We start from the raw sequence: 17,115 nt of genomic DNA on the forward strand, positions 1-17,115 counted from the left end.
TGCAAGCTCCCTAGTAGAACAAGGACCTCGAGCATCCGGCATTCAGAGTAATGCAGTGAACCCTCTAGGCGACGACCATGGTAGCCGACAAAATGACAGATTAGAGCCAAGAACAGATCAGTCTGCCCGGCAAAGAGGTCATACACAACTCATATACTCGCGCTTGTTCTATATAAATTCAAGAAACCAGTCGTGTTCTACCAATCTGCATGCATGTTCCAAGGATACAAGTTGGGTGCAAAGGATGCTAGTAACGAAGACGGCGCACAGAGCCTTGGCAAGCGAGTGGTATTTAGGAAATCAGATGACATGGCAACATGCAGTAACTGTATGCTCGCGGTTGATGACCAATTGCAGAGTATCTGTTTCGCATCGCCCGCCGACCTCATGCATATTACTCAGCCCGGGTCGACCGCTCCGACCTCTCCCCCACCTTTTCAACCTCTCTGCACTCTATCTGGTCGGGCCCGCCGATCATGGCAATAGACGACCACATTCCTATGCGTCAAATGCGGGACATCCCATGATCGGTCATGGTCGTATAAGACATGATAATCGTGGGTCCATGCTTTGGGCTTTTTGAATGGTTTTGCGTGACGCAGGCTCAACTCAACCAATGCTCTCTGACACAGATCTTGATACCTTGTATGATCTCCGGCTTTCACAATGGCGGACGTAAGGTGGTTGGAGAACTTTCAGGACACGCATCACGTCATTCCCTCACTCGTGATAGTTGGAGGGATGCTGCTAGCAGCTTTCATTTATCAGGTAAGTTTCCATGTTATCACAAGCATGCGACTTCTATATCGTCATGACGGATACCCAAAGTCCAGCTAGTGTTACTACAATATCTAGTGCATGCTGACAAGACAAGATTGCCTTTGCCACTGATATTCCTCATATCAAAGGGCTGCCTGAAATCCCGGGTGCTGTCCCCGTCTTTGGCCATCTGCTCAAACTCGGCGAGGATCACGCGTCGGTATGTGAAAAATGGTGGCGCCAGTACAAGCACTCTGTGTACCAGATCAAGCTGGGAAACACTCGTGCGGTGGTGGTGAACTCTTTCGATGACTGCAAAAAGATGCTCCTTGGCAACCAGAATGCAGTCATTGACAGACCGAAGCTGTACACCTTTCATGGCGTGATAAGCAGTACCCAGGGCTTCACCATCGGCTCTTCGCCATGGGATGAATCCTGCAAAAAGAAGCGCAAGGCAGCCGGGGCAGCCCTGGGAAGACCAGCAATGAGGAACTACAATCCCATGTTCGACTTGGAAAGCTACTGCATCCTCCGCGATATCAAGACGGATAGCCGCAACGGGGAGATCGAGTTGGACATTCGCCCTTACATCCAGCGTTTTGCCCTCAACACAACGCTCACGCTTTGCTACGGCATTCGCATGGACGCAGTTTATGACGAGCTGCTTCGTGAGATCTTGCACGTGGGCTCTGCCATTTCCCTCCTGCGAAGTGCATCGGAAAATTACCAAGACTATATTCCGGCACTCCGATACGTTCCCAACAATGAGAAAAATTCTCGCAGCAAGGAACTGCGAGACCGTCGTGACGCATACCTAAACCTTCTGCTAGACAAAGTCAGAGCCATGATCAAGGAAGGCACCGACAAGCCCTGCATCTCGGCCGCTATCCTAAAGGACGAAGAAACGAAACTGACAGGTGTCGAAGTTTCGTCCATTTGCCTCTCCCTGGTCTCTGGAGGCTTTGAGACTATTCCTGGAACTCTGACTTCCTGTATCGGATCGCTTTGTACTCCTGAGGGTCAAGTGTGGCAGGACCGTGCCTATGAAGACATCAAGCGCCATTATTCTGACATGCGAGATGCATGGACAAACTGCTACACGGAGGAAAAGGTCCCTTACATCAACGCCATCATCAAGGAAGCCGGTCGATACTATACAGTTAGCTCGATGAGCTTGCCCAGAAAAACGGTGACAGAGGTCAATTGGAATGGTGCCATCATTCCTGCCAAGACTATGATCCTGATCAATGCTCAGGCTGGCAATCACGGTAAAACAATATTCAATACCTCCTTTGCTCTCTTAACCCAACTAACCATGAATAGATGTGGATCATTTTGGCAAGGACGCCGGCCAGTTCGACCCGGAGCGATGGCTGAGCGGCGTCGACCCCCCGCAAGAACGCCCGATGGATGGCCTGGATCATCTCAGCTTTGGTACAGGTTCCCGGGGATGTTCTGGCCAGTTTATTGCCTCTCGTCTTCTCTATGCGGCGCTTTTGAGACTCTTGAGCGCCTATAAATTTGTCGCCAGTGACGACGCTCCTCCAAACGTTGATTATGTCGATTACAATGAACGCAAGACTGCACTCGTTGCTATTCCCAGGTACTTCAAGGTGAAGCTGATTCCTCGCGATACTGCTATTACCACAGAATGTCTCCGACTGGCCGAAGAGCGTACCAGCCAACATTACAAGGAGTAAAAAAAGAAAAGAAAAAGAAATTGGTACGATGCCAATGTATTGAAAATGACAGGAAATTGATTCTTGTTTCCTTAAAAGAAGCTTGGGAGGTCATGAGTGAAATGACATGCTCGTCTTTAAACCATTCCAGAATAGAAAATACAAAACTTGATGCTTGCGATACACGAAATAATTAATGAATGCAAAAAGAACTCCCTAGATTTGTTTCAAAATGCGACCATTCACGCTTCCCAAAGTGGTTGCGTCACGTTGTACTCTTTGGGTGGTACAGCGGGAAGAAATGGCAATTGTTATTGATTCAGTTGTTCGCACGTCAATCTTTGTGAGTAAGAACCATCTTCAATTCCACTCCTTCTATTTGAAATACTGGTCTGATGCATGAGCCTATCCTTAAATTATACGTCGAGAAATGAACCAGCAGAAAGGGGGATGGGGGGAAGGGCTCAGCAATTCGGATTGGTCGGGCTCTCCGACCAAACTATCTCTAGGCGGAGTATGTGTGATCATATGCACATACTGTCACAATATACTACCGACAGGCCATATCTGCAAAAGTGGGAGCTCCACACCAAGCTTAAGCTAGGTAGCGTAGAGGGATACAACACAACCCGCAACGTGCAACACATGCATATATAGAAAGACCCATGCCTGAGATTGCGGGGGAAAATATCAAGCAGAATCAGACCATCCAGATCATTGTGCACTGCTTATTACCACAATCAGAAAAATAAAATGTCTTCGCTCGATATCAAAAACCTATTTGGGGTTCAGGGCTATGTCGCCGTTGTAACGGGCGGTAGCAGCGGCCTAGGTCTTATGATATGCAAGGTAGATTCCATCATGTCCTTCTCCTTTTTCTCCTGCATTCCTCGAAGCTAACTTGGACCAGGGCCTCGTTGTCAATGGAGCAAAGGTGTATCTAGTCGCGCTTCCGACGGACCCTATAGATGAGCGAGTCGCTGAGCTTTGTCAATTGGGCCGAGACTCTGGTGGCGGCAGTGCTGTAGGGCAAGTCGTCCAACCCCTTCTCCGTCGCTTCTGCCGGTCAAGTGCTTACAGAACTACAGCATTGCATGCAATGTTTCGTCCAAGCAGTCCATCTCCGAGCTTGTCGCCAAGATAAGCCAGCAAGAAAAACACATCGACCTTGTGGTCTCGAATGCGGGCATCCGCCGCGATCCTCCCGTGGCATGCAATGTGCAAGAAGCGTCTCTGGCCGAGTTGCAAGCTTCCATGTGGTCTTCACCAGAGTCGGACTGGGCCGATACATTTAGTGTGAACTCTTCCGCCCACTACTTTTTGTCAGTCGCATTTTTGCATCTGCTCCAGGCTTCGTCTCGCGGTTCCATAGTCATTACTAGTTCTTGTGCCAGTATGCACAACGTGACGAATGTAGACCTGACTAGTTATGCTGCAAGCAAAGCTGCAACCGATCACATAGTAAGGTTACTTGCAGCAAAGTTCAGTCGATTCTACGTTCGGGTCAATGGTATCAATCCTGGCTGTAAGTGAAAACCAGAGATGCGCATGCTTGCCTCGTTCCAACATGGCTGATCCCAAAACATGTAGTTGTGCCGAGTGCAATGAACCCAGTCGGCCAAGAAGGAAATATCTTTAGCAATTTATTTGACAAAGTGCCGGCAAAAAGGGCTGGGGGAGAAGAGGACATTGCGAGTGTTGTTATCTATTTAGCAAGTCGAGCCGGGGTAAGTGATGCCAATCGAAAAGTCGTTTTCCGCCTAACCGTGCTTCTAAACAGGCATATGTTGATGGTGTCTCTATCTGCGTAGATGGAGGCCGCATTCTGCTGGCTAATGGGCAATAATTATGGTTTGCATGATGCGTATGCTAAACGGTGTCTTTGGCCAACGTAGAGGCTATTCAGCTTGAAGATGTTTCGCAATTACAATATCACAAAATGTCAACCAGGCATTCAGTCTTTAAGCCGCTCATGCAGTATCATCTTTGTTTCTTTCGATACGGTCGTATGAATTTATTATATTTGAGCTCGAGGACTATTATGCCTTCTTCAGAAACTCCTTGATCTGCCCATCTATCCATTTGATATCTTCAACACTGGCCCCGGACCCGGCAAGGTGACCCCAGACAGAAGGAATGATCTTGCACTGTCCGTTTGGAAGCCAATCTGCCTCCTTCTCACTTGCACGGCAGTTGAAGTACTGATCGGTCTCACAAGGTAAGAGGAGTACCGGAACCGCCACTCTCGACAGAGTGAGTTCCAACGACTCGTCGCGGTCAGAACTGCACGAGGATAAATCTCCTCGCTGCCACATCCGCAGCATTGTCAAAAGGTCATCCGGGTCCCAGCCTGTGTAGTTGACGCCCGTCACGTCGCAGTCCCAGTCAGCCAGCGTCTGGTACCCGATCTTTTGATACATTTCCTCCTCGAACCATGAAGAACTTGTGAGCCAGGCCGAGTATGCTTTGCCAAAAGCGCGAATGCCACGGTGTGCTTCCTTTCTTCCCGGCTCCTTCCTCGCAGGGGTATAGTCAATCGAGCTCTCCAATGCAGCCTTTGGGCCCTCTAAGAATTGGTGATTGTGGCGACTGGTTCGAGCCGAGGAGCATATGATGACGGCTTTCCGCACCATGCCTGGATACAGTGCCAGCCAGTGATATGTAGTCTGGCCTCCCATGGAAAAGCCCACCATGATATCAATCGAGCTCAGGCCGAGACCTTGGGTCAAGAGTTGATGTTGGGCACGGACGCAGTCATGATAGTCGATGTTTTGAGGGAAATCCACCGTGTTGGAAGGGCTGGATGATTCGCCATTGCCGAAAAGCGCAACTACGATAACTCGGTAGTCGCGCAGTATACCCTGCGCGAAAGTGAATGTCGAATTGATCCTTCCTCGGAAACAGGTAGGAATAACAGCAATATTTGTCGCGTAACGATTATACTGTTTGTAGGCGAGGCGGGCTTGATTCAAAGTGCTGCCGTCTCGAAACGTGAAATGTGGCAAGTCAAAGTATTCAATGGCAGCATCATTCTGCTCTTCCATATTCACAAAGCGAGCAGCTGCGCAGCTACAATCAAGACGCGGCAGACCCAAAGTCAATAAAACCACAGTAGTCTGGCTACATGTGTGCTGAGGATGTATCACGTTGGCCTGTTCTGGCTGGCAGACTTGTATCAAACAGTGGATATGGAGTGGCGGTAATCGCTACCTAGTGTGATACTGAGCAATTCTCCGCCCAACTGCCGGCTATATTGCCCCAATAAGTGGTCGTCGGTACGCCCGTCGGCAGTCACATACGATGGAGAGAGAGGTCGGCGCTGCCGACGGGCATCTGTTGAAGCCGAATTATCAATTCGGTCGCTCTTTACAGGCAACCAACAGTCCAGCATGTTGCGGGGATCGGAGACTCAGCCATGCTGTGCGCAGAAGCAATGTTACTTGTGTGATACTTGACTGGATCATGTGCAGCTTAAGGTGTGTCACGAGGCTCACTGAACGTCCATTCTCTGTGAATTGTTCTGCATGGGTAAGAAGTATCCCTGCTGTCATTTTTACGTTGCCAGTAGTGATTTGCAAAGCAGTTTTGAAGTAGCTTTGCATCAACTAGATGTTCTTATTCCTGGTACAGAAGATGGTAAATTTTCTGGCGCTCCGTCTACTGGCCTAAAGGGGAAGTACAAGATGATGCGCCACAGGTGTAACTATATAGTTTGGCACCCTCTGGGTGACACAGCGGGAAGGATTATCAAGTCTGTCTGTTCACACTTAAATTTCGTAATTGTAGACCATCATAAGTTTATTCACGATTTTGACAACTGGTCGTATCCAAGGGGGCTCTGTAGTACTAAAACATGCTCCACGTGCCGGAATTGCCACTGCACGCAATCTTTGCCAAAACTAATGATACAAAGCACGGTCGACCAAGCTGCCCAGCCTTGCATATTCCTCTTTATGTTCAGAGTCGTTATTATCTGCGATGATCCCGGCAGTCGTGGTGCCATCCTCAGCGCCAGAGGCGAGTTTTGCAGTCAGACTGGTTTGTGGACATGGAGGCGCGCGTCGATGTTTCCGGGGGTGTTGAAATTCCGGAAACCTTTGACTTCGTATTTGTATATGATAGAAATGGCTGCCACCTTCTATGCTATATCGTCGAAAAAGTTGCATATATGATTTTCAATGAGTCTTGTTCGGGTCCGATCCGCTCTATGACCCAGCGGTCACTCCGATACCCAGACAGTTTCGAGCAGGCCGACGGGCTCAACGAAGCAGCGGGAAATCTGATAACGTGGAGCTGTCATTATTTCATCACATTACATGATATAAAGCTGATAATAAGTTATTAATAAAGCCAACATTCGCTACAAAGTGAGGCGGGATGAAATTATTATTCACCCAGCAGCATCGCAACCGGCAAGCAGGGTGTAGACTAACTAAATCGTATATTACGATATACTCGGCAACAGCGTACCTCAAACGTTGCGACGCAAAGTCAAAGAATTGCTGTTTCTCTCTTTCGACATCATACAGCATCATGGCCCCAAATGGTGAGGGTTTCTTGCTTGATCCCGGTGCAACGTCGAGAGTGACCCGATACGCCCATGCCCGCATCACCCCGGCTTCCGCTCATCGCACCATCCACATTTCCGGCATCGCCGCGGTTACACCTGACGGTCAATATGAAGGCGCAACACAGAATGCCGACGGTTCCTGGAGTCTCGATATCCGAGAACAGACGGCCGCAGTCCTGCGCAGGATCGAGGCGATCATCCACGGGGCGACCAACGGCAAAGGGGGCCTTCACAACATTATCGATGCCGTCATCTACCTCACAGATATGGGATCCCAATATGCTGGCATGAATGAGGAATGGAACAAGGTTTTCAAAGACTGCGCAAGCGCCCCAGCGCGGGCTACAATTGGAGTGAAGGAACTGCCTGACCCTCGTTTCATCGTAGAGATCAAGGCAGTGGCTGTTTGTGAGATTTGAATTGTGTGGATTAAGTCTTCAGGCAAGCTGTATTTCGGACTTTCAAACCCTAGAAGTCATGATTATAACAATTGAAATGTCACCAGCTATCACATGAACTCGAATGTGCGCGCAAGGACACAGTAATGACGATGCTTGTTGCCTCCAAATCACGCAAATTGTCTAAATTCCATATCATTAGTGATCATTAGCAAGTGTTGTTTGTGATTATAACTCATCATGCAGTTTATTTCGCAAAGTTTCAACCTTGCGAAGACTTCTCGCTGGTCTTTCGACTTATATATAACCTCTTGGGGTCTTTCTGATCGTGAAGAATGGCTGGAGCGATCGTTGAGCCTTGTGTTCTGCTCACTTGCTCCAGAAACTCGCGTCATAACAGCACATTGTACAGCAAATAGCGAGAAAGGACATGAGCACTGCAATGACGTTGGGGCTAGTCTGTAAGACTCTGAATGTGCCGTTCGAATGCGTTTGTTGGGATTTCTGGCTGATTATGACGCGTGACCGGTATGATGACGATACTATAAACTGCGGCTGTGTATTAAAGTCCATCAGAAGTCGGCATGCTAGATGCCAGTTCCGCCATCGACGCGGCAACCTGATATATTGGTAATGGAGGTAATTTCTAGATGATTATATACCGTTGAATTCTCTCATATAATGAAGAACGCACCAAGACTCCATGCCCAGGTAATGACCGCGGGTATAGCTAGCTAGCATGAGCCACTATGATTATGTAATTGGATTCACATTAAATTTGTAATTAAGTAAAAAAACTTTTGATATTGCTCTAAAGGTTTTTGAATAAAGGGCAAACGAATGTACACATGAGGGTCTAAATATCGAGCTCTCCCCGCTAAATATCAAGCTCTCCTCTCCAGCTCGGCTATAAGCCCGCGTGAGCTTCCCTAAGCGGCAGGCGCCACTGGCTTAGCGTAGTATCCATCTGGAAAGTTTTCTGCTTCAGAGGCGATGCGACCCGGATCGAGCCTCGAATAGCCGTTACTCTTTCCTCGTTACAGTGATCAGCAGCGTATCCTATTGCCTCGTAGGTGCGTTCATACCACTAGAACCGCTCAGCACGAGACATTGTGGAAAGCTTGCCCAGCTTGCCCAGCCCCTCACCCCTTCCACAGCGTTCGCAAATAGAAGCTCTCTAATTGAACCAAAACCCCCTCTATTATATACCTGACCTTATCACCCAGATGCCCCGCACTACATTGCTCACACGACTTACAAGTCGGACATCTCCCAAGTCTTTCTCTGCTTGCGCCATATCCACTCCAATCTCGTATTGCCCGGGTTGTAGGACATCTTTGTTTTCTTCTCTCTCTTCTTCTATTTCTTCGAACAGTCGCCACTCCTCGTCACTTAGAGCTTATATCCCAGGAACCCAGAGAAGAACGTACCTTACCCCCTCCATCAAAGCCCATCAAGCTCGAAAGATGGCGCCCCAACTCGACGGCTACTTCTCCCAGGTTGACAAGCTCTCCGACCACTTCATCGACCGTCTCGCCAAGGCCGTCGCCATCCCCTCCATATCCGCTGATGCCGCCCGCCGTCCCGATGTCGTTCGCATGGGCGAGTGGCTCGCCGCCGAGCTCAAGACCCTCGGCGCCAGCGTCGAGCTGCGCCCGCTCGGAAAGCAGCCCGACCAGCCTCAGCTAGACCTGCCGCCCGTCATTCTGGCCAGGTACGGAGAGGACAAGAACAAGCGCACGATTCTAGTGTACGGACACTACGATGTCCAGCCCGCCGAGAAGAGCGACGGCTGGGCTACAGAGCCTTTTACACTGACTGTCGGCGAGGACGGTCGCATGTTTGGCCGTGGCTCGACCGACGACAAGGGTCCTGTCCTGGGTTGGCTGAACGCCATCGAGGCACACCAGAAGGCTGGCGTTGATTTCCCCGTCAACTTGCTCATGTGCTTTGAGGGTATGGAGGAGTACGGTTCCGAGGGCTTGGACGAGCTCATTGAGAAGGAGGGCAAGGGCTACTTCAAGGACGCCGAGGCTGTCTGCATCTCGGACAACTACTGGCTGGGAACGGAGAAGCCGTGTCTGACATACGGTCTGAGAGGATGCAACTACTACAGCGTCGAGATCTCGGGACCTGGTGCCGATCTGCACTCTGGTGTGTTTGGCGGAACTGCGCAAGAGCCCATGACAGATCTTGTCCGGGTCTTGGGTAGCTTGGTTGATACCCACGGCAAGATTCAAATCCCCGGCATCATGGATCAGGTCGCACCCGTTACCTCTGAGGAAGAGGGTCTATATGATAACATTAGCTTTACCATGGACAACCTGCACGAGTCACTAGGCTCCAAGACCACCATCTTCGAGGACAAGAAGCCCACCCTCATGGCCCGCTGGAGATACCCATCCCTCTCCGTCCACGGTGTTGAGGGTGCCTTTTCCGCGCCCGGAGCCAAGACTGTCATTCCTGCCAAGGTCATTGGCAAGTTTTCGATCCGTACTGTGCCCAACATGGAGATTGAGCAGACCAACGAGGCCGTATACGCCTACGTCAAGGAGGTCTTTGCCAAGCTGGGCTCCAAGAACACCCTCAAGGTGTACGCCCAACATACTGGCAAGTGGTGGGTCGCCAGCCCCAACCACTGGAACTTCCGCGCCGCCGACAAGGCCGTCGAGAGGGTCTGGGGCGTCAAGCCCGACTATACTCGCGAGGGAGGCTCCATCCCCGTCACCCTAACCTTTGAGCAGGCTACTGGCAAGAATGTGTTGCTGCTGCCCATGGGAAGCTCTACCGACGGTGCCCACTCGATCAACGAGAAGCTGGACAAGAAGAACTACATTGAGGGTATCAAGTTGTTGGGCGCATATCTGCACTACGTCGCCGAGGAGGAGCAGACTAACTAGCTGATTAACAAGACTTGATGTGTCTGCATCAGAAATATAAATGTAAAACAATTCATCATCAATCATGCAAGATCAATACAGATATCTAACGTTTAAGTGAAAAACATCTGGTGGTTGGCTCAACCGTGCGTCCTTGAAATGCAGCTGCCACTATCGTCAAACTATAACAGGATTTATAGGTAAATGCTTTATTATACTTTCATAGATATTATGCGGGCTATTAATATACTCCTTAACGCCGTCATTTGCATGCTTCCCACGCTGAATATAAATACACTATAAATGATTCAAATTTCCGCGGCCATCCTGCTTCAACTTATGGTCGTTCAAGCTTGTGTGTGTATAGTCCTGGGGGTATAATTCCATGTACCGTTTCTCTCCAACCCAGCATTCTTTTCTCGCAAAGTAGGGTGCTGGCAATCAGTTGTCGAGAAAAAGGACATACTTATCCGCATCACTCATATTATGTGTTGTTTTGCCCTTCCCGATGCAATCTCTTTGGTGATTCACCACTAGAAGCACATCATGGGAGTTCCTCTTTGTTGGCACCTATGCCACCACTTCGATCGATGCCATCCCATCCGTCTACCCAGCCCTTTTCATCAGCAACAGCGCCGCCCGAGACTCCTCCGCCAGCCATGTCTTTGACATCACTCCAATACTCGAGACGACGAACTTCTTCGTCCGCATGCTTGATTGCATCGGCTAGGTGCTTGGTCTTCTCCTTCAGCTCAGCCCTCTCCTCGTCTGTCTCTGGCTCTTTGGGGATGCTCGGGTGGGCTTGCGGATGAGATGGCCCGTCCACGACTTGTTGGGACTGCAGTTGTATCGTGGGTGGCTCCGGTTTCGATTTGGCTACCTCCGAGGGCGACGACTGCTGTTTCTGATATGTATAGCCATCATAAAGCTCCATCAATCTCGTCAACAGGAGTTTCCGGCTTGCCTGGAACACGAATATGGACATGATCTCGTGCATGTAATCCTGTAACTGCTCGAGGCCGTCGGCGCTGTGCTCAATGTAATTTTGTATGGCATCCAGCTTCTCCCGGTCGATCCTGAGTTTCCTCAAGAGCTCCATCAATGTATCGATATTTTGAATCTCGATCTTGGCCTCGAGTGCTTCGTCCTCGGAAATCACCACGCTCGTCCTGTTACTCGCCCCACCACCGAAACTACTGCCGCCCCGGATGGATCCGCTCTTTGTTGGAGACGCTGCGCCCACTGTAAAATACTCGGTGTTCAAGAGGTGCGGGTCGTTGGACGGAAAGTCAGTCTCCTTCTTGATACGCTGTCGGGTCCACGCCCTCCGCCGAACAAAGCTATTATACCACCTTGGGCCGTGCCAGCTAAACTTCTTGCTGAACATGAAGCTGTACTCCCAACCGTCTTTATCGGTCTGAATCTTGTCGTCTTTATTGACGTGCCAGCTTGGCCATGCCCACTCCCAGCTGGGGTCCGGCACCTGCGCCGTCTTGATGTCCGTGGGCGACGTCTTGTGCGCCGCGTTGGTCCACGGGGACGGGTCGAGATTGCCCAGTGCCGCGCCAGAGAAGAGCGGAATGCCACACAGAAAGCCGCCTCTCTCATTCTCATAGAGAATATCGATCTCCTTTCTGGGAGACTTGGGACGACGAGATTGCCTCTTGGCTGATTTTGAGGAAGGAACTCTTGAGACGGGGTTCCCGTTCACAGGCTGGGCTTCCGACGACACTTTAGGTCTGGGTTCCTCGGCAGCAGGCGTGGGGGGTTGGACAGTAGGCGTAGGTGGTATCTCGAGCGCGCCGTTCCCTCCTGCTTCCTCGCGGGAAGCATGTCCATTCTGTTCTCCTCCGTGCTCGGAACCTTCCTCACTCGCTGATATCGGCGCGGCATTGGTTCGCAGAGGGCGCTCGCTATCGGAGGTCAGAGCGGACTGGTCGACAGCCGTGTCGCCATCCTCCTGCTGAGTCGGTGTTGGGGCCCGGGCTGGGGTGCCGTGGGTTGAAGTCGAGTGATCAATGAGGTTAATCTCGTGATCGATGTCGGACTCCTTGAGCGGCGCTACGCGGCGAGAGGACCGAACCGTCGGCATCGTGTAGCAACCGTATCAAAGACTACCCTGCAGACTACCAGACAACAGGGGACCTCGAGCATACCTATCCCGCAAGGTCCAGCTGTCTAGCCCGAGGAAATGGCAACTTCAGGCTAGGGACATCGGACAAAGGGTTTTAGCTTGAGGATTGCAAGTAAAAGCGATAGGCACGAACAGCGAAGAAGACCTGAAGATCCGGGGGCCTTCGTGCTAGCCACTAGCTTAGAAACATGGAAAGCGAAGTGAGGTGACTCGAATCCAGAGAAAATAAGACAATAAAAATTGAGTAAACAATTCTATTGGAAAAGGGGGGCTGCAAGCAATCCAGATGTGCACTATCTCTCAGCTTTGACTGGAACAAGACGCTAAACTTGCAGGTAGGTGCTATGCTATTGACTATGACGATGACGAAGGCGGCTAGAGATGAAATAAGCTATAGTTCCGTGTGTACGTGCATAAAGCTTCTAGCTGTATTCGAGCTGGGTGGACGTTGTGGTATGTAGCAAACATGGAGTGTTTTCAGTCTTCTAATGTACTAGATATCGATAGCAAAAGCAATGAATAGGGCGTATAGATAATAACGATCAGTATTGGGGTAGGTTTGTGCGAAATATTTACAATGACATGCTCTTCTTGCTGTGGTGTAAGCGGATGTCCGGATGCGTAGAAGAAACCAATGCTTCAAGTCTCAGCTACTGTTTAGAAGTAAGTTTAATGATACAACTGCAAGTCGGCTAATGATAGCAAGAAACAAAATTGAATAATATTCCAAGACTCGAGGTCACGCATAAGCACACACATGAAAACTGAAAGAAAGACCACACGATGTCTTCTGTCCGGTTCGACAATGGAACCAATGATGTAATGACCGCAGCTGTTTCTCATCGAATTGTCGCGGATTGCGATTCCCTATCAATTGGACCGGGAATCTTTTTTTTTTCTGGGTCTGCGATCAGCGTTCAAGGAAATTGGCAGTGCGCAGCTTGCACCAGACGAGCCAGATCTTTGGGAACATCGGGCGCTAATGAGAGCGGAAATGGGTCCCGCTGTAAGCTTCCAAGGGCGGGCCAGAGTCCAGACTCCAGATATTGCCCAGGTTGCCAGGTGCTGCTGTAGCTCAGTGAAGACCAAAATTTGCTAATGACCTTAGGCGCCATGGTGCTCCAGTTCCCTCGGTCAGCGCATCAAGAGAGGGGCCCAAGCTCCCTACAGCACATGTGCAGGGCCGGAGAGGCACCTCCCTCTCTTTCCCCGCATTAAAGTAGCACGTTCCAGTTGACGTCATGTCAGTATAGCCTTCGTTAACTTTTCTTTCCTTCGCGCGGCCAATTCAAGCAACCCAGCAAAAGAAAACGTCACAGTCTTGCACAGTGGTTCGACCCCCCCCTGGTTTCTCTCGGCCAGACAATGCAGCTTGTTTTTCGGAACGTTCAGGAAGAACAGACAAGGAGGGAGAGGCTGGGCTGGGCCCCATGTGGTTGGTCATGTTTATGGAACCGTGATGTATTCCGTGTGCTCTTGATGCATGTCACATATGCTTGTTACGTGATGGAAAGAAAATATACATAGGATTTGACCTTGGAGAACTTTTAACCCTGCCTTCCATATAACCCGTGTCACCCCCCTCTTCCCCCCGAGACTGCAAGTTTCAAGAATGATACAAACCAACCTCACTTTCCAATAAACAACAAACTCTTTTTCTCTACAAAGCCATACACTCCTCTCTCTTCCTCTTGCCAATCAATATCAATTGTCCGCAGACAACACAGCACATCAAATCCACAATGTCCAGATCTAGAGCTCCTCTGTTCCTCGGTCTCACTGCCGCTGGTGGTGTTGGCTACTACCTCTACAGCGCAGGCGGAAGCCCTACCGTTGCCCAGAAGCAAGCTGAGGGTGAGTGTGTTCCTTGCAAAGCAATAGTCACCAGCTTCGGATCAGCATGTAGTTTAGCTGTTGGTCATTATTCACAAATTGATGAGCTCTCAAGCTAACTTGTCTATTTTCTCCCCTTAGCCGACGCACACAAGCTCTCCGCAAAGGTCAAGGCTGAGCTTCCCGGCCGCGGCCAGGAGGCCGAGAAGAAGGCAGAGCAGTACGGTGCCGAGGCTGGCGCCAAGTTTGACAGCGCAGTAAGTCCCCTTGTCCACTCTCGGATCGTTTTCGATATATGTATATCCATGACGAAAACAACGACACTAACATATGTTTTTCCCCTCTTCGATAGCTCCAGAAGAGCCAAGCCGAGATCGCCAAGGCAAAGGCTGATGCTGAAGCCTACGCAAAGGACGTCAAGAACAGCACGCTAAAGAAGGTGGACGAATTTGACCGCAAGGTCGAGGCCAAAGCCTCAGAGGCCAAGAGCGGCATCTCCGGCTGGTTTGGCGGCAAATAAACATCCCCACTAAAAGAAAAGAGTCTTGGGCAAAGACGCAAAACAACTCCGAAGCGACAAATGGCATGTAGCAGTATGATCATGGTATGATGACGAAAGGGCGTTTATTTTTGTGTTTTACTTGCTTTCATCATCATAAGGGATATGGGATTCGGATGGGAAATGTCTAATATAATTGACTCTTTGGTATCAACAAACTTGGTCTGCAAATGCTTCCACATACTCGTTCTCTATGATATCTCTATGCACCATTCGCAAATGACTTTTCTTCTCGAGGTTGACCCTGATCCACTAAACGCCAGACTCCGTTCATTATATGCTGCCACAACCGGAGGCACCCAAATTGAAAATGTCGGCCGTTCTCTAGGAGAAGTGAAGACCTTCGGAATTGAAAGCGTGCAGCAACCTCAAAAAGTCGTTTTCTGTGCATTTTCCGGATCTCTGGTCGGCCAGTCCCGTGTCGTCCTCCAGGACCTTTCTGATCTTCTCGCGTACCAGCGCGGCCACCTTGGTCTTCTTCCTCTTGGATTTCGTCTTGGGGACTTCGCTCGACGCCTGCTTCAACTCTTCAAAGAACGAAGGGAGGTCGCTGCTGTCCTTTTTCTCGGCCTCGTCGCCGTCAACGTCCATGCCGCCCCACTCCTCCTCTTCATCGCCGGCGCCCGCGTTGCCATTGTCGACATCCATGTCCTCGTCGTCGTCATCCTCGTCCACGGTGCCCTCCTCCAGTGCAACATTGTTCATGCTGCACCAGACCCGGTAGTTTCGCTCGACCATGTTCAGCACCTCCTTGGTGCCCAGCCAGCTGCTCCTCATTGTCTTGTTCCTCCTGTTGAAGCATACGCGCAGCATGCCGTCCCATTCAGTCCACGACACCTGGGGCCGGTCGGCGCCCATCTTGGGCTCGATCTTGACGACACTGGATTCGACCAGAGGTGGTGGGTTGAAGTTCTTCTTGCCTATAGGAAAAGTGTTGTTAGTCTTTGATATGCACTCTCCAATCACAAGTATCCATAGCATTTGGTATCAAAGCTCATAAGAAACCTCATCAAGGATTGGTGAACCTGCAGGCTCGTGTGGTGAATACGCACCGACTTTGAGGATATGTGTAATTCGAGCCCAAAACTGTGCATTGACGCTCAATCGACAGTACAAAGCATCGCCAGGGCGCGCCGTAAGTCGAAGCGCGAATTCCTACAACAAGAAACATTTCCTGTCAGCACGAGATGAACCAGATCACGACCCGCTCTCATTTTCCTCCTATACTCTGCCACCAACCGAGAAAGGGAAACTCACCCGCTGAAACATGAGCACGCTCGTCCTGGGCGGGTTCGGCATGCTCAGCAGCTTAAAGACGAGCGGACTCGAGATCTGGTATGGGGTATTGCTGATGCAGACATCAAAGGCGGGCAGCTTGTCGTTGGGCAGCTTGATGACATCGCCCATGAGGACCTCGAGCTTGCGCTGCTCGGGGGTGCCCTGGACACGCTTGGTGACCTCGGCGGCCATGCGGGGATCAATCTCGACGGCAATGACCTTTTTCGCCCGCTCCAGGATCCGCACCGTCAGGTTACCCGATCCGGGACCAATCTCGAGCACCGTGTCTGTCGGCTTCAGGTTCGCCTTGACCACAATAGCCTCGGCCACACCCGGGTTCTTGAGAATGTGCTGGCCATAACTCGACGTGTTGAACTTGAAAATATTGTTGCTGCTGGCCTTGGAGGAGCCGCCGCCGCCGCCGCCGCCGCCGCCGCCGCCGCCTGGCTTCGAGGGCCGCTCGTACGGCGAGGCGGATGCGCCACCGTTGCGCTTTGCCGACTTGGCCTTGCCCATATTCCTTTTAGTTTTGTTCTAGTTCTCCGTCGGGTTCGTGAATATGCACTCCCAGTTTGCGCGTTTGCTAAAATGCGGTCTGATGATTCGATTTGTCCTCGTCGCCAGAGGAAAGAAGAGGATTTGAAAAAAAAAAATTGCCTAGACAGGATGGTATGAGGGGCAGCAGCAACGGCTGCAGATCGTGGGGAATTTTGGTGGTTGACTGAACCTGGGAACTTTTTCTTAGACTATCGCCGATAAGATGATAAGATAAGCCATGCTCCATAATATGAATTGCAGTGACGGACTTGTTACCTTGGCCTTCGTAAATCAACACTCTGCAAAGAGAGTAAACGCAACAAGGCCGTGTGTTTTTATCCATAATTCAAGGACTTGTCATAATTGTTGATAGAAACAACGGAAATGATTTGGGGGTATATTTGGATGCCGACTAATCTTACAATGTACAACGCCAGTGGCAATGAGATCTGCCAGATGCACCATCTCTAAAAAAAAACCCTTATATGT

General features: G+C 50.3%; 8 protein-coding genes across 8 annotated transcripts; 5 read left to right on the forward strand and 3 right to left on the reverse strand.

Annotated features, from left to right (window-relative positions):
* Positions 1-666: 666 nt before the first annotated feature.
* On the forward strand, positions 667-2,459 carry PFICI_13076 (uncharacterized protein; the record flags this gene model as incomplete). Its single annotated transcript, XM_007841657.1, has 3 exons — positions 667-768; positions 875-2,027; positions 2,083-2,459. 3 exons carry the CDS (start codon positions 667-669, stop codon positions 2,457-2,459), a joined length of 1,632 nt encoding a protein of 543 aa, XP_007839848.1.
* A 732-nt stretch (positions 2,460-3,191) lies between these two features.
* PFICI_13077 (uncharacterized protein) lies at positions 3,192-4,284 on the forward strand (the record flags this gene model as incomplete). The annotated part of the gene is made up of 5 exons (XM_007841658.1): positions 3,192-3,287; positions 3,349-3,462; positions 3,519-3,963; positions 4,029-4,165; positions 4,219-4,284. The coding sequence occupies 5 exons, from the start codon at positions 3,192-3,194 to the stop codon at positions 4,282-4,284; spliced, it is 858 nt and encodes a 285-aa protein (XP_007839849.1).
* A 193-nt stretch (positions 4,285-4,477) lies between these two features.
* On the reverse strand, positions 4,478-5,482 carry PFICI_13078 (uncharacterized protein; the record flags this gene model as incomplete). Its single annotated transcript, XM_007841659.1, has 1 exon — positions 4,478-5,482. One exon carries the CDS (start codon positions 5,480-5,482, stop codon positions 4,478-4,480), a length of 1,005 nt encoding a protein of 334 aa, XP_007839850.1.
* Positions 5,483-6,971: 1,489 nt separating this feature from the next.
* On the forward strand, positions 6,972-7,427 carry PFICI_13079 (uncharacterized protein; the record flags this gene model as incomplete). The annotated part of the gene is made up of 1 exon (XM_007841660.1): positions 6,972-7,427. One exon carries the CDS (start codon positions 6,972-6,974, stop codon positions 7,425-7,427), a length of 456 nt encoding a protein of 151 aa, XP_007839851.1.
* A 1,445-nt stretch (positions 7,428-8,872) lies between these two features.
* Positions 8,873-10,306, forward strand: PFICI_13080 (Cys-Gly metallodipeptidase dug1; the record flags this gene model as incomplete). Its single annotated transcript, XM_007841661.1, has 1 exon — positions 8,873-10,306. The coding sequence occupies one exon, from the start codon at positions 8,873-8,875 to the stop codon at positions 10,304-10,306; it is 1,434 nt and encodes a 477-aa protein (XP_007839852.1).
* A 523-nt stretch (positions 10,307-10,829) lies between these two features.
* PFICI_13081 (uncharacterized protein) lies at positions 10,830-12,377 on the reverse strand (the record flags this gene model as incomplete). Its single annotated transcript, XM_007841662.1, has 1 exon — positions 10,830-12,377. One exon carries the CDS (start codon positions 12,375-12,377, stop codon positions 10,830-10,832), a length of 1,548 nt encoding a protein of 515 aa, XP_007839853.1.
* Positions 12,378-14,161: 1,784 nt separating this feature from the next.
* On the forward strand, positions 14,162-14,772 carry PFICI_13082 (uncharacterized protein; the record flags this gene model as incomplete). The annotated part of the gene is made up of 3 exons (XM_007841663.1): positions 14,162-14,273; positions 14,394-14,509; positions 14,605-14,772. 3 exons carry the CDS (start codon positions 14,162-14,164, stop codon positions 14,770-14,772), a joined length of 396 nt encoding a protein of 131 aa, XP_007839854.1.
* Positions 14,773-15,135: 363 nt separating this feature from the next.
* Positions 15,136-16,605, reverse strand: PFICI_13083 (uncharacterized protein; the record flags this gene model as incomplete). The annotated part of the gene is made up of 3 exons (XM_007841664.1): positions 15,136-15,731; positions 15,864-15,966; positions 16,069-16,605. The coding sequence occupies 3 exons, from the start codon at positions 16,603-16,605 to the stop codon at positions 15,136-15,138; spliced, it is 1,236 nt and encodes a 411-aa protein (XP_007839855.1).
* Between the last annotated feature and the right edge of the window lie 510 nt (positions 16,606-17,115).

This window comes from Pestalotiopsis fici (assembly GCF_000516985.1).
Source record: "Pestalotiopsis fici W106-1 unplaced genomic scaffold PFICI_Scf_11, whole genome shotgun sequence".
NCBI lineage: Eukaryota > Fungi > Ascomycota > Sordariomycetes > Amphisphaeriales > Sporocadaceae > Pestalotiopsis > Pestalotiopsis fici.